Source organism: Borostomias antarcticus (genome assembly GCF_949987555.1).
Source record: "Borostomias antarcticus genome assembly, chromosome: 11".
In the NCBI taxonomy this organism is placed as follows: domain Eukaryota; kingdom Metazoa; phylum Chordata; class Actinopteri; order Stomiiformes; family Stomiidae; genus Borostomias; species Borostomias antarcticus.
This window is the reverse complement of record NC_140244.1, coordinates 24064187-24078922: the sequence shown is the minus strand read 5'-3', so window position 1 is coordinate 24078922 and position 14736 is coordinate 24064187. Positions and strand designations below refer to the sequence as shown.

General features: G+C 44.2%; 3 protein-coding genes across 3 annotated transcripts; 2 read left to right on the top strand and 1 right to left on the bottom strand.

Moving 5' to 3' along the window:
* The first annotated feature begins 361 nt into the window (after positions 1–361).
* atp6ap1b (ATPase H+ transporting accessory protein 1b) lies at positions 362–6785 on the top strand. Its single transcript, XM_084446316.1, has 10 exons — positions 362–496; positions 833–959; positions 1449–1523; positions 1907–2100; positions 2244–2281; positions 3822–3907; positions 4115–4344; positions 4480–4527; positions 4746–4977; positions 5272–6785. Exons 1-10 carry the CDS (start codon positions 375–377, stop codon positions 5485–5487), a joined length of 1368 nt encoding a protein of 455 aa, XP_084302442.1. The 5' UTR covers positions 362–374; the 3' UTR covers positions 5488–6785.
* Positions 6786–7035: 250 nt separating this feature from the next.
* LOC311314846 (ciliary microtubule-associated protein 3) lies at positions 7036–8929 on the top strand. The gene is made up of 6 exons (XM_084445356.1): positions 7036–7082; positions 7164–7303; positions 7863–7961; positions 8072–8202; positions 8354–8471; positions 8857–8929. Exons 1-6 carry the CDS (start codon positions 7061–7063, stop codon positions 8923–8925), a joined length of 579 nt encoding a protein of 192 aa, XP_084301482.1. The 5' UTR covers positions 7036–7060; the 3' UTR covers positions 8926–8929.
* On the bottom strand, positions 8639–14537 carry taf8 (TAF8 RNA polymerase II, TATA box binding protein (TBP)-associated factor). The gene is made up of 8 exons (XM_084445355.1): positions 14386–14537; positions 13400–13559; positions 12838–12936; positions 12674–12736; positions 11650–11774; positions 11305–11452; positions 10768–10910; positions 8639–9641 (listed from the first exon to the last, which is right to left on the bottom strand). Exons 1-8 carry the CDS (start codon positions 14431–14433, stop codon positions 9501–9503), a joined length of 927 nt encoding a protein of 308 aa, XP_084301481.1. The 5' UTR covers positions 14434–14537; the 3' UTR covers positions 8639–9500.
* Positions 14538–14736: the final 199 nt, after the last annotated feature.

The window sequence follows — 14736 nt, the reverse complement described above, 5'->3', positions numbered from 1 at the left end:
AAAACAGTAGCATATATTTAGGTTACAAACTGATCACTTTGAGGGCCCGAGAGACAACAGCATTCTTTCAATATAGGTTCGCCGTCATGTTAATGAATCTCCCTCATGTCTTTTCATTGCTGATATGCAACTACCGGTATTTAATTTCTTAGTTGGGGTAATAGTGTTACTATATTATTTTAGGCATTTTTAATCAACCATATTATGCACATGTTTAGTATTTTATATAGACTACATTGGGGGGGGGTGGTCAAGCAGAACTGATGTCTTTTTCGTGTCAGGGCAGCGCAGCGTGGAAGAGAGCGACGTCGCCCGTCGGCATATGACAGTCAGCTGATGTGCACCACGTGACTTGGGCTTTGCGGAAAAGGAAGATGGCTGGAGCTGAGCTCTCGACTAAATCGCGTTTAATGGCTTTATTTGTCTTTTTATTTGCAATATTCTTGGCTGGGAGCTGTAGCGGCCAAGTGCCGCTTGTAATGTGGTCCAATGGCGGGTAAATTATATGTTGATTCTCTTCCAAAACCAATAGATTTTGTTTGTTTTTAGTGACTTTGCTCGTTAGCTTCAGCAGCTAGTTAAGAGTTACATTTAAACTGACTCGCTTTTTCAAAGTGGGTAGGCTAAAAGTTATCTCAAGTCGAAAGCTATCGATTGGACCCGATTGTATGTACTTCAGTGATATGATATGCTGCAAATGTATGTGGATTACACCGTTGAATCTACTTCTTTGTCGTGGCACACTTGCTTTGTGTTTGACTAGCTAGCCTAAATGTAGCTGTTATAAGGCGCCTGTATATATATTTATACACACAATGTTTCATCTCTTCAGGGACACCTTTCCACCCCTGGCTTCACCTTTAGCTGGCCACACAATGTCCACTAGCCAGTGGTTGTCCTACCTAAACTCTGCCATGGGCCCTGGCCCAAACAACATCCTGCTCTTCCTCCAGGATAAGGTGAGAGATGATATGCATGACAAACACTGCATCTAATACCTTAGCATATGTTTTCAAGTGGGGTCACACCTGTTGACTTTTGAGTCGAAGCTGAATAACTTGAGTGGCCACAGCAGTAACACAGATGTCTATTGTATGTACTGTAGCCATGCAGAAGCCACTCGTGATGCTGTGGTATTCTCACTCTGGTGTGACTGTGAGACACACACACACTTCCCCTTCTCACCAAGGCCCATTACTTCAGGCTGGAAGATTCGGCCTGCAGCACATGGCAATGAGTGCATTTTCTTGATAGATTGTGTTGTTGTGTTTCCCCTTGGGGATTCGTAATAAAGTATTGATTGATCAGTCCAATCTTAATATAATCAGATCTATCTGTGCATAATGGTTTTCTAATGCATAACCTGAGTTTCCAGTTAGGAGACTGAGTCTCCTGCTAGAAGCATTTGGTTGATTTGCTGATGTTTCTTATTTGTTATTTGTCTGTAGCTGAGCAAGGACGACTTCACAGTGTACGGAGGCGTGTTTGGAAACAAGAAGGATAGTGCCTTTCCGAACCTGGAGGTATGATACAGGCTGTCTGTCTCTATGCGGGGCGGCTGTAGCTCAGTTGGTAGAGCGGGTCGTTCAATGATCGAAGGGTCAGTGGTTCGAATCCCAGCTCCGACTGTCCACATGTCGAAGTGTCCTTGAGCAAGACACCTAACCCCAAATTGCTCCCAATGAGCAGGTTAGCACCTTGCATGGCAGCTACCGCCATTGGTGTATGAATGTGTGTGTGAATGGGTGAATGAGAGGCCATTGTAAAGCGCTTTGAGTGCCGCTAAGGTGGAAAAGCGCTATATAAGTGCAGCCCATTTACCATTTATGTATCAGATGTCGGATGAGCACTGTACACTCATCTGGTTCTTAACCTCTCTCTGTCCCTCCCTCCCTCCTTCCTTCAGGCTGCCTTGCAGGCCGCCCCTTCTCAGGTGGTGCTGCCAGCCGTGTCCTGGCAGGCCTCTAGTGCCACCCCAGCCCTGCTGCAGGAGAAGCTGGGTGTCTCTGCTCTCCTCCTGGACCCAGACACGCTGACCCGTCTTCACCTCAATCCATCTGACAGCAACCTGATAATCATCAATCTGCCGTATTGTACTGGGTAGGGAGCCATAACAAATAGTTATAAAATGTGCTATTCTCTGATGCATTTTTGGTAGGATTTATTTCGTTATTGATATTATAGATATGGAATTATGTCTTGATTATGTCATAATGAATTGCATTTTTACAATTTTGTTTCAGCACTTTGGCATCCTGTAAGCAGGTCCTACAAAGCAATGGTAAGTTATTCCGGTCTGTGAATTGTGTTGGTTAAAATAAAGTAATACAAATAGGTTTTTCATTCTGATATGTTGCGGTAATCAGTGATTTATTTTCCTCTAACACATAAATGAGCTCAGCTACCCTCGGCCTGTCTGTCCGGCCGTCTGTCCCTCTATCCGGACTTTCCTCAGACATCGTTGGCCTGACAGCATTCATATTTGGCACGGGTATCCGCAGGGGTCCCAGACAGACCATGACAGGGCTGGATTAAAATAAATAAATAAATAATGTAATCTACGTTTTAGCTAATTTTAAGTATACTTACTGATCCAAGCTGCCAGCCAATAGAAATACTGCTATGAATAGAACCCCGTTCCAACTGTCTAGTCTAGAATTATCTAGCCTGCTCATCAGCTGCAAGGAGCTGCAGCTGTGGCTGCCCTGATACAAACACTGAACTAGATTCAAGATTTCTTTATTTTTCACATGTAATGTATGTGTACAATTACAGTGAAATGTTGCTGCCGGTTCCAAGGCTATGCTCAATACAGATAAACTTCAATTTACAAAGTACAAATTTACAAGTTATACATTTACAAATTACACAATAAGTATAATTTCTTTACAGTATACATATAGGGGTAAGATAAGATCGATACCGGTCTGGATGGATTATGTACATGCTCTATATGAATATGAATAAATAAATACCCTGGGGATGGGGGGGCTGGGTGTGTTATGTACATGCTGTAGCTATAGTAAATAATCCCGGGGGAAGGGGGGGTATATTGACATTTTCATGTGTTATGTACACTAGATGCTCTAGATAGTCGTTCAGGTGCAGAATGGCTTGGAAGGACAATTATTACTGTACCTCGCCCCAGCCTACTCTAGAACAGTAGTGTGTTCTATTGTCCACCTAATAGTAGTAGCTAGCTAGCTAGCTCGCAAACAATAGCCAAACCAAGGCTAAGCTGGACAGATAGCAGATGTGTAGTATTTGGTTGGTGTCCATAGTGCTCCAACGGGTATCAGAACTAGTATGTAGTAACTAGGTAATCATAAATAATAATAATAATAATAATAATAATAATAATTGATTTTTATTTAAAAACACATTTCATTGTGAAAAATCTCAAGGTGCGGAAACAATCACAAAGCCATTAAGAAAACAGACACCAATTAATATCTAAAATATATACACATAACATGCAAAATACTTTTATAAATAACTAAGTCTTTAGACCAGTCTTAAAAGAACCCAGTCTGTTGTGCCCTCAGATTGTCAGGGAGGGCATTCCAAAGGCAGACAGGGGGCAGCTGAGCAAAAGGCCTGATCTCCCATAGGGCACAGCTTAGTCCTGGGGGTGTGAAGAAGCAGGCTGCTTCCAGATCAAAGGTTGCAGGAGGGGTTTAGTGGAGCGAGGAGTTCTTTAAGGTAGAGGGGTGCATTACAATGGGTGTATTTCAAAGTTAGGAGATGGGTTTTGAATTCAATCTTGTAGGAGACAGTGAGCCGGGTCTTCGTGTGATTGACATGTCTTCCCTTTTCCACAGATGAGGTCATTGGAAAGGTTGTGAGCTCCATGAAAGCCCAGGATGTGTCCTACACGGCCATTTACACAGGACTGAGGCCGTCACGGGTACGATCGGCCTTCAGAATGAGCATCCAAGCATGGCTCCATAACCCCTTATCAGACTTTATAAAGACATTATACATTGTATTGCATCCTGCAGCTTCACATCCTCGCATCTCCAAAAAGACCGAAACGAGAATGTTGTCATGATTTTCACTGAGCTCTGATGACATCACGTTTTGCTGACGTTCTCCTCACCCTCTTCTCCCCCAGGTGGTTGAGGAGGTGTCGGTGTCGGGCCGGTCTAAAGGCCGCTCCCTTCTCCAGGCCATCGAGGAAACGTCTGTCAAACCTCCGCTGATGTACAACAACACTGATGGCAACACCTGCATCATGCTTTGGGCCCAGAACCTGACTGTTAGTTTCGGAGGCGCTGAGTGGATTGACCTTGCCCAGTCCACCCCAACCTTGGATGGGTCCCTATGCAACGGCACCAACTCAAAGTGAGGATGTTTCTCCTGCTATTGCATATTGACTGCTCCTGCCTATATGATTCTAACATCAGCGATTGGAAAGCCATGTATTGTGTCCATATCTTTCTGTTGTATTTCATGTCTACATCTCTCTTCTCTCTGCAGGCTTGTACTTAATTATGGGGTTCGTGTTTACGGAAACCTCAGTCTCACGTAAGTGTAATCCTCATGTACTCTACATGTACCTCTATCATGGAGAGAATCTGCCAGCAACCAGGCGCAGAGCATCATAACGCACCTTGAGCTACTTAACATCCTTGTGCGCATCCTGAACATGCAGCGTATCGGTTCTCTTCCCGAAAACCTCCTGTCGGAAGTCTGTTTAAATTCTCGAGTTTTCCTCACACAAAACACACTCTCCTGACCTCCAGCTTTTCCATGAGCCAGCGGCGCTACAATGTGTCCGCCCGCAACTGGTTCACCCTGGACACGGTGGACGTGACCCACCGGAACGGTTCCACCACCTTCAATGGCAGCCGTGGGATCTACGCTCCCGCCGAGTACTCGTTCCACTGCCAGTCTGTCAGCAGCTTCAGAAACGCCCTGCTGGTCTCCGCCCCTTCTACTGCAGCACAATGGAGAGTGAACTTCTCTGACTTCCAGGTAGGAGCTGGTCGTCTTCCTCTTTCCACGACAACGTGTCAACCATACAGGACATTGAGGCTTTAGGTTGTGGGCGCCGCTCCGAGATCGTAATATCCTGTGGTTATTCCTTGATTACATGGCTGCTCATGTCCCAGCGTGTCTGTAGTTATTGCTTTATTACATGGTTGCTCATGTCCCAGCGTGTCTGTAGTTATTCCTTTATTACATGGTTGCTCATGTCCCAGCGTGTCTGTAGTTACTCCTTTATTACATGGTTGCTCATGTCCCATCCTTTCTCTTGTACCCCTGCAGATCCAGGGCTTCGGTATACTGAATGGAACGAACAACTTCTCCTACGCCAGCGACTGCGCAGGCTTCTTCACGCCGGGTATCTGGATGGGCCTCATCACCTCTCTGCTGCTGCTGCTCATCCTCACCTACGGCCTGCACATGATCATGCAGGTGCGCACCATGGACCGCTTCGACGACCCCAAAGGCCCCTCCATCTCTGTGCCACAGTCTGAGTAACCACACACAAGCACGCGCGCACGGACGCACGCCCGCACACACACCGCCAATTCAGTGCCTTCCTAAAGGGGGGACCATCCTCCCCTTTCACTTGACTTGTTGATCATCCTCTCTTATTCTGGAAATGCTCTTCAGTTCCTCAGTAGAATTCATGCGTTGGCTGAATTAGTCTCTCTTGCTGTCAGCCCTGCCTTTTTATCTGTGAACTATCCCTGGTTGCTCTTTCGTTGACCTTTTTTTCTCGGGCGAGATACATTCCTTTCATATCCCCGCTCATCTGCAAGTGCCCAAACTGAATACTGTACTGTACATCCGTACTGTATATTCTATTGCATGTGCTAAAGATGAACTGTGTTTCAGTGATTGAGAAGTAACATAATTGAGTAGGTTTGTTCAAAATTCAGTTAAATCAACCAAGCCAGATAGAAGTGCCAAAACATGACCTAGTAATCCCTCGCCAAACTCCACTAGTCCTGCACTTGCTGTCAGGTGCTCTGGACCCTGGAGTTGAATGTGATCCCAGCATGTAGAACTGAGCATTTGGCTCTTTGGAAGTTTCTAAGCTGTGTTATTTAAGACTACTAATAATGAACGAATTATTTCTGTATATATGAAGTTTAATTTGTGTGTGTGGAAAACTGCTTGAGGCGGTTTCCTGAATATTGCTTTTTGAGATGTGTTATGGGAAGAATGTGAAAATAAGGAATGCGTTCACGTTTTGCTTCACTTAGCCCAGACACACAGGTGTGTTTAACTGCCATTACGCTGGAATTTGAAATGAAATAGATGCTTACACTTGCTACACACACTGTAGACAATGCTACAACTCTATTCAATTTTAACTTGGAATGTTTCACTTATTTATAGGAAGTCTCCCTCCTTTTCAGTCTCCTCTGACCTCATTAACAAGGTGTTTTCATCCACAGAACTGCTGCTCACTGGATGTTTTGTTGTTGTTTATGGCACCATTCTCTGCAAAGAGACTGCGTGAAAATCAGGGGCAGCAGTTTGAGATGCTACAACAGAACCACCATGTCTGGCACCAACAATCACACCACAGTCAAAGTTGTTTAGATCACACATCATTACCCATTCTAATGTTTGGTCAAACAACAACTACACCACTTCACCATCTATGCTTTATATTTTGAGTTGTTGCAGCCACATGATTGGCTGTTTGGAGGAGCAGGCTATTTGTGTCAACGAGCAGGTGTAGCCTACCTAATGAACTGGCCACTGAGTGTATGTTGATGCTTGTTGAACTATTGCCAATAAAATAAATTGTTATATTAATAAAATGTGCTGCCTTTTTGATAATTCTTAATGCCTATAGCTACAGAATAAGAAAATGTAGTAGCAACAATTACATGAAGGACACTTGTTGGTCCACTTTTATTAAAAATAAATAAAAAATACAGTTTTACTGAAGATGCAGACAAGACTTATCATCCCATGACTGAAAGTTGAAAATGTCCCTTATCATCTGCTGACCTCGCGAGATCTGAATGGTCTCACGAGGCTACATTTATGCACCTGCCACCTGGTTACCGTCGTTGCTGGAACACAAAAGGAAATGATGGCGGCACGGGATACAGGTAACTTTGCGACATCGTTTGCACCTCATATATTTTTGTGTCTCGAAAATTAGCTCAAATGTACGTTTTATATTCCATTAGCTCCGCTCCGTAGCGTAGCTTTTGGTAGTTCCCAGGAGAGGAAAATGTTTCCGACCCACTGTGCTCCTAACCGCCTGGGCAATGAGCTGTCACTGCAGGGAGCCCCGCACCGCGGCCCGGGCTGCTATGACAATCACATAGTGAGTGATGAGTTGACACTGCTCTCTCACATTTTATAGACCCATTAAACATACAAAAAGTTCACCGGCGACTATGTGTGTGCGTGCTTGCGTGCGTGCTTGCGTGCGTGTGTTCCTGTGTCGCCCATTGCTCGCTTGTTTTGTTGACCGGTGAAGTTGGTTTCAAGTTGGATATTCGACAGACATTCGGATCCATGGATCCAGCGGCTTCTTCCAATACATTCGTAATTAGGCTACTTGCTCTAAGTGAAAATTATGAATGCAAATGTTTTACCAAATTGGTCTAATGTAGGCTAGCACATAGGCTATTTTTTGATTGGTAATGTGTAATTAATATATTTGACATCAGTATTCAAAGTTTTTCAATTGCTTCCATGTCTGAATATCTGTTGAATATCCAACTTGAAACCAACTTCACCTCAGTTATATAGTAGTTGGAGTGTCATAGCTGTGTGACAAATAAAGACTTCTTCTTCGGCCTGTAAGTTAGCACTGTCATGAACAGAACAATAATGAGGAAAATGGCCCCTTTCCATGATCTCATATGTTTCTTCCATAGAGTCAAACCATTGTCGATGATCTACAAAAGAGACCTGAAAGTAAGAAAGGCTACACGTTTTCTGCGAGGACAGCTGCACGTTTTCTGCCCAGTCCACAGGTTGGTTTGTTTAACACATCCTTGTTAGTTGACATGAATCATAGCGATGTTGCCAGGTATCTAAATCTTTCTCCCCCTCCCCCCACTCACACACAACCACACAATTCCAGACCACCACTCCGTCACCTCAGAAGTATCAGCAGGATATAACCAGGTCGAAGGTGTGCCCTCAAAACAGCACACCCTTCAACTCCACCACACTGAGGTTTACAACCAAGCCTGTTGCCGACTCCAACCCCGGGTGAGAGAATGTGTCTCTCCACACAGAGCACTTATATCATATTACACACATATATGTATACGTATTATATATGATGTAATACGCATCATATCCAATTGCCTGTCCATGGCAGAGGTCCTCAGCTAGACTAAGTGACTGTGTTCTTGTGCAGCCCCGGGACATATGCCCATGATACTATCTGCAGTAGGAAGGTGTCCTGGCCTATGAGCTTTGACTCTCCAGACTGGGCTAGTCTTCCCACGCTGGACAGGAGGGCGCTGAGAACAGAGGTTTGTTCGTCACTCTGCAAGGTTTAGCTTAGTTAAAGCTTAGCTAGTCCCCCATCCAGCTGTACTCTAATCACATCATTAAGGTATGGTTATATAAGTGCTTTTATTTATACCCAGAGATACAGCACATAGTGAAATGAATAGATCTATACAATTAATGAAGAATGTGCTAGACAAGAAAATATTTATTTGTCCCAAACATCCCTTAGTTGTTTTCAGTAGTTAGAACTGAACCTGATACTGTGAAATACACAGCCAAGCATGTGATCGTTACGAAAACAAAAGAGAACAGAGTGGTAACTGATATGTACTGTGTATTGCTGGTACTGTCCTGCAGAAACACCTTCAACTGTTCTAATGTTGTGTTGTCTTTAATAATGTACAGCTCCTTTGTGACAAGGAATTCCGGAAGCAGAGGAGCAGAGTGGCATATCTCAGTCTATTCTACTCCTGATTCTATTAAAGGCAGAAATAAACACATTTCTGTCTTATTCTCGCCTTGCTGTATTCACACATCTTTCATGGTCACAAGTATATATATTTTACTGTGTAGTCGCACAGACAGAAATTGGACAATGGTAGAGGATGCATGCTGTTCTAATGTCAAACATGAACGACTACAATGTGTCATGAGGGGAATTTTTAAAAAGTTTGCACGATAAAAAAACGACATTTATTTCCTTCTCAATATTCACAAATTGCTGAAATAATAATTATGAAATGAAGAAAAAGAAATAGTAACTAGCTACATTTTGACAAATGTTACACATTTTTACACGAGTTGATCCTAAAATGCATACATTTGCCATGTGACATAAAGGAAGGAGGAGTCTATAGTTCTCATGGAATTAGGAACAATATCTTCCCCCCAAAAATAGCTGAGCAGCCACAGTTGAAGAGCCTCTCTCCAGGCCCCCCCCCCCCCACCGGTCCGCTGCTCACAGAGGCACGACATGGAGGAACTGTTCTCCACAGCTCTCCTTTTGTTCTGGCTGACTAGATTAGTCCAGACGATTAGTATCTTCACTCTCACTTCTTCCTCCTCACTTTGGGTTTCTTGACTGGCCTCAAGTACGGGTTGTCTATCACGTTCTCCTCAGTGGCCTTCAAGGAGGGCACGACGCCACCAGGGGGCAGCACTGAATTCTCCTTATCGGCTCCTGGATCATCCTGGATTTAGGAAGGGACATAAACAAGGGTTCCATTGGTGGCAGTAATCAGGGGAAACAGTATCGCATGAGCTTATAACAGAACGGAACTAATCAAACAGGAACATCCTGGGTTTCCAGAGGAAGTGAGCTGTTCGAACGCTCTTTTTGTGAGCACCTGAAATTCTAATGCAGTATGATTACAGAGGAGGTTCAGAATTGACCACTTAGCCATTATGTTGCTCATCAACAGAGACCATTTCAGCTGACTCCATGCTGTCCTTCTTGTGGGCATACACATTTTGCTAATACTAGCAACGCAATGGTACTGATGTAGCATCCACTACCAAACTCACTTAAACACTCCACGGTGCACCCAAAGCAAATAAAATACAACGACAGGGTTCATTTGAGTGGTTATACCATAATTTTTTAAGTCAAACTATCGTTGAATCCTTTAGATAGATAACTTACTCTCGGTGGACCTATATTCTTTGTGGACGTACGCGCTCATTGCAACTTGCTGCTGCTAGTAGTTGAGCAATGCCAATACTACATTCATAGCGAACGTATCGTTCCACCACCTTACTTCCTCTGCTTTAGATAAAGTGTTGGCTACATGACTAAAATGTAAATTTATACAACGGTTAGTTCTGGTTCTCGATTCTGATTGGCTGGAAGCCTTGTTAAAATACTTTGTAACACACACCTGGGACCGCATATCATTCCATTTTCAGTATTAATGCGCCTCCCATTTGATCCAATGCATTGTAGTGGTTGTTGTTGCTTGGCAACCCTTTTGTTAGGGGAACTATTTTGCTCGGCGGAATTGAGGGAATGATGCTTCGTTTTGAATAAATCTTAATATTTTACATTGCTGTGTGTTTATTTTACACTAATAGATGTAGTAACCGTTGTATAAAAGCAATAAACCACAAGAGGCCGTGTGTTATATTGATTTTATAACAGCTAGGGCGGTTTTAGGCACTCCGCTTCGTGTCGTGCCGAACAACGCCCCCTAGCTGTTATAAAATCACCATAACACATGGCCTCTCGTGGTTTATTGCTTAAGTAAAAGGCTGATTGGAACCGCTGTCACTCAGATTTGTCATAAGGTCACAGGATAGGGTGTGATTTCCAGGACTCACGCTGATGATGTTTCCTGGCGTGTTCTCGCTGTCCGTCTGGTCGTCTTGTTCCGAGGAGTCCGTCTCCTCCAGGGCCTGCAGCTCCAGCTCCGACGGCAGCAGGGCGCTGAGGTACGGGATGGCGCTACGCTGGGCTGCTATCACTGAGAGACGACCCCGCGTCAATACCCATGACCACAACAAACACACAACACACTCTTAACACGCCTGCTCATGCCAGCACACACAACTGTACACACAGCTCACACAGCTGAGCTGAGAGGACGCTCAGCAGGAAGGGACAGCTGCTCTATCGCTGTTACACTGAACATGAGGACGAGTCGATCTCAGCCCTCTGAGGAGAATGGAGCTGCAGTATGAATGAAAGCCAGTCTGGACAATGTCTACACGTCTGGACAACATCTACACGTCCGGACAACATCTACACGTCTGGACAACGTCTGGACAATGTCTACACGTCTGGACAACGTCTACACGTCTTGACAACGTCTACACGTCTGGACAACGTCTACATGTCTGGACAACGTCTATACTCACAGGGGAAGGCGGTGACGTCGTCTCTGAAGAGGCTCTGCGTTTCTCCGGTCTTGGCCATGAAGCGAGTCAGCGCGCGCTCCACGTCTCTGCGCTGGGAGGCGGCCTTCTCTCGAACCACCTGGTAGTCCGACACAGGCTCCCGAAACGTCTGAGGAGACGAGAGAGTCACAGAGTCAGCACCCTCACCTGGGAAGCCTAACCATGTAGCTGTCATTAATGCATGTGAAACGTGTTATAATAATAAGACACGTTTTGCGTTTTCAACATAGTAATCCTATTATGTATTATGTAAGGATAGAGTTTTAAAAATATAATGATAAAAACATTTTGTGGACACAAACTCACAGGGGTTTTTATGTAGGTGTGTGGGTCAGGGAATTCTGGGAAGTGGCTCGGGATGTGGGAGGGATGTGTGCGTTTCTGCCCAGCGATCAGAGCCTTGGGGATCACAGGGGGGTTCGTGACTGGAGCTGAAACACACAAACAGAGCGTCCAGGTAGTTTCTTCAACACAGAGTGCTCAGGTAGTTTCTTCAACACACAGAGTGCTCAGATAGTTTCTTCAACACACAGAGTGCTCAGATAGTTTCTTCAACACAGAGTGCTCAGATAGTTTCTTCAACACACAGAGTGCTCAGATAGTTTCTTCAACACACAAACAGAGCGCTCAGATAGTTTCTTCAACACACAAACAGAGCGCTCAGATAGTTTCTTCAACACACAAACAGAGCGCTCAGGTAGTTTCCTCAACACACAAACAGAGCGCTCAGATAGTTTCTTCAACACAGAGTGCTAAGATAGTTTCTTCAACACACAGAGCGCTCAGGTAGTTTCCTCAACACACACACAGAGCGCTCAGGTAGTTTCTTCAACACACACAGAGCGCTCAGGTAGTTTCTTCAACACAAACAGAGCGCTCAGATAGTTTCTTCAACACACAGACAGAGTGCTCAGAGTTTCTTCAACACACAAATAGAGCGCTCGATAGTTTCTTCAACACACAGAGTGCTAAGATAGTTTCTTCAACACACAGAGCGCTCAGATAGTTTCTTCAACACAAACAGAGCGCTCAGATAGTTTCTTCAACACAAACAGAGCGCTCAGATAGTTTCTTCAACACAAACAGAGCGCTCAGATAGTTTCTTCAACACACAGACAGAGCGCTCAGATAGTTTCTTCAACACACAAACAGAGCGCTCAGATAGTTTATTCAACACACAGTGCTCAGGTAGTCACCACAATCCCTGACAATACTGTCAGAATTACACTTTGTACAATGGTATTCCAACAGACAATCCACAGCTGTAAACGATCTGTGTTCAGCTCTTTGGCCCTCCGGGGTGGGGCAGTAGGGCAGCCCAGATACTTACGGGCAGTTATCACCATCCTCTGGGACCTTTTGGCATACACTGGCAGAGTGTCCACGTTGAAGCCTACGGTAAAGGGCCAGAAATAAAACACATTGTTGAAATCAATCTGAAGTCCAAGGACTCGTCAGTTTCAAGCTGTATTTCCGCATCAACGCTTCACTCACCCATTTCAATGAGTGTGACGACGGCGTCTGAGAGAGTGGGGATGCTTCTGGCCGTGTGTTCACAGTACGCTTTGGCGCATCGACCCACTTCAGACAAGTCTGAAAGAGCACAGGGGAGAATGAATGTGCAGCTGGAACGGTCAGAGTACACTTGGTATAAAACACAGATAGACATCATCACTAGGGCTGGGTTTAAAAAATCAAATGATTCAGAATCGATTCATGAATCCCAAAATCAATCTTTTATTTAATGGATGAATGAATAAATGAAGGAATGAATAGTTCATTAATTCATTCAATGATTCATTCATTCGTTCATTTTTGGAAATAAGTATCGATACCCAGCCCTAGTATTGATGTGTTGCATAACTTGGCAGTCATGTAATTAAGGTTACAGCTAAAAAAAACAGGTTTTAGTAACTCTAACCGAATCGATATTGAATCGAATCGAATCGTGATAATCGATTCTGAACCTTGTGAATCGGAATCGAATTGATTCTTGAAATTCGAATCGATACCCAGCCCTAATCATCACATCACATCAACACAGCGCATCTCGTACAGCTCTGCATCATCTCGGTCAGCGACTCCACGGCGGCCTTCTCTGCGCTCTCGAAGCCGGACTCCGTCAGCAGGGCGCTGACCACCACCTGCAGAGTCCGACGCCGGGCGAGGTGGTAGTTCTCTGCCGGAGTGGTGCTGGTCTTCCCGCTCCCTGAGCGCTGTAGAAACCAACAAATAAAGTGATTGACTCATCTCTGTACAGTTAGATATATTAAAGGAGCAGTTTGGTGTTTAGCATCATAAGCCCTGTTATAAGGTTATTTACGATCATATACAACGGTCCATATAAACATTTTGGCAGACTGTGCACTCTTGAGATATTAGTGCTAATTGCTCAAGTGCACAATGGATCTCTATAGGCATAGGGCATCTATATACTGTATGGCCATATCTATGGGCATATAAGCACCTATTGTATTTATATTTGCTACTCTTGCACTTTGGCTTTAGCTCCGGATTCTACTCTTAGTCACTTGTTTAGAAATGACATGCACTTGTGAGTGCTGGCTAGTAACGTTACACTGCTACCTAAATGCAACTTGTATGTCACTTTGGATAAAAGCATCTGTTACATTAAAGTAATGTAATATATCTAAATGAAGTGGTTGACTCGCGCACCATCTCTATACAGCAAGTTCGATCAACGTTATGGTTTAGTACTATTTGCTGACATGAAACAACGTTCCATGGACAATATCATATTGAATATGCAAGGTCCCATGATGTCTTACTAACGATAGATACTGTTAACTGTAGCTCCTCCTATGAAGGCATCTAGCTACAGTACTATATGTGATTTATGTTTACTTGGATCGCCCAATGAGGTTTAAGAGAACACCATACTAGTAAATAAGACACAAATAACTGTATAAGCTGGCTAGCTAAGAGGCATGTTACTGAAGCGTTCCAGGAAATAGTCTGAGCCCGTCCTGAATAATATCGACTAGGATTTTTTAAAACATGAATAAAAAGACTTCTCTTTACCCCTGCTGCGCCCAGAGATCCACCCGCCGCCACGGCGGGATCCGCCATCTCTTCTTTATTGTATCTTCTTAGCTGAAAAATCTATTTCACAAACATTTAATTCCCGTATCAAGAGCAAAATAGACGGATTACTTGCTACTTCAGCGTAGACACCGAAAAATGATGGAACGAAAACAGATCAACGTCATCTCCGGTTCCGGATGTTTCTCTTCTTATTCTTCTTCCTCTAATTCTTCTCTCTCTCAGCAGTTGGTTTTGCTGCTGCTCCCTGCTGTGTGGAGTAGGTATGTAGTAGGCCACGTCAACCATTCTCTAAAGTGTTTATCCTCACCACCTGAGAGCTCCACCCGA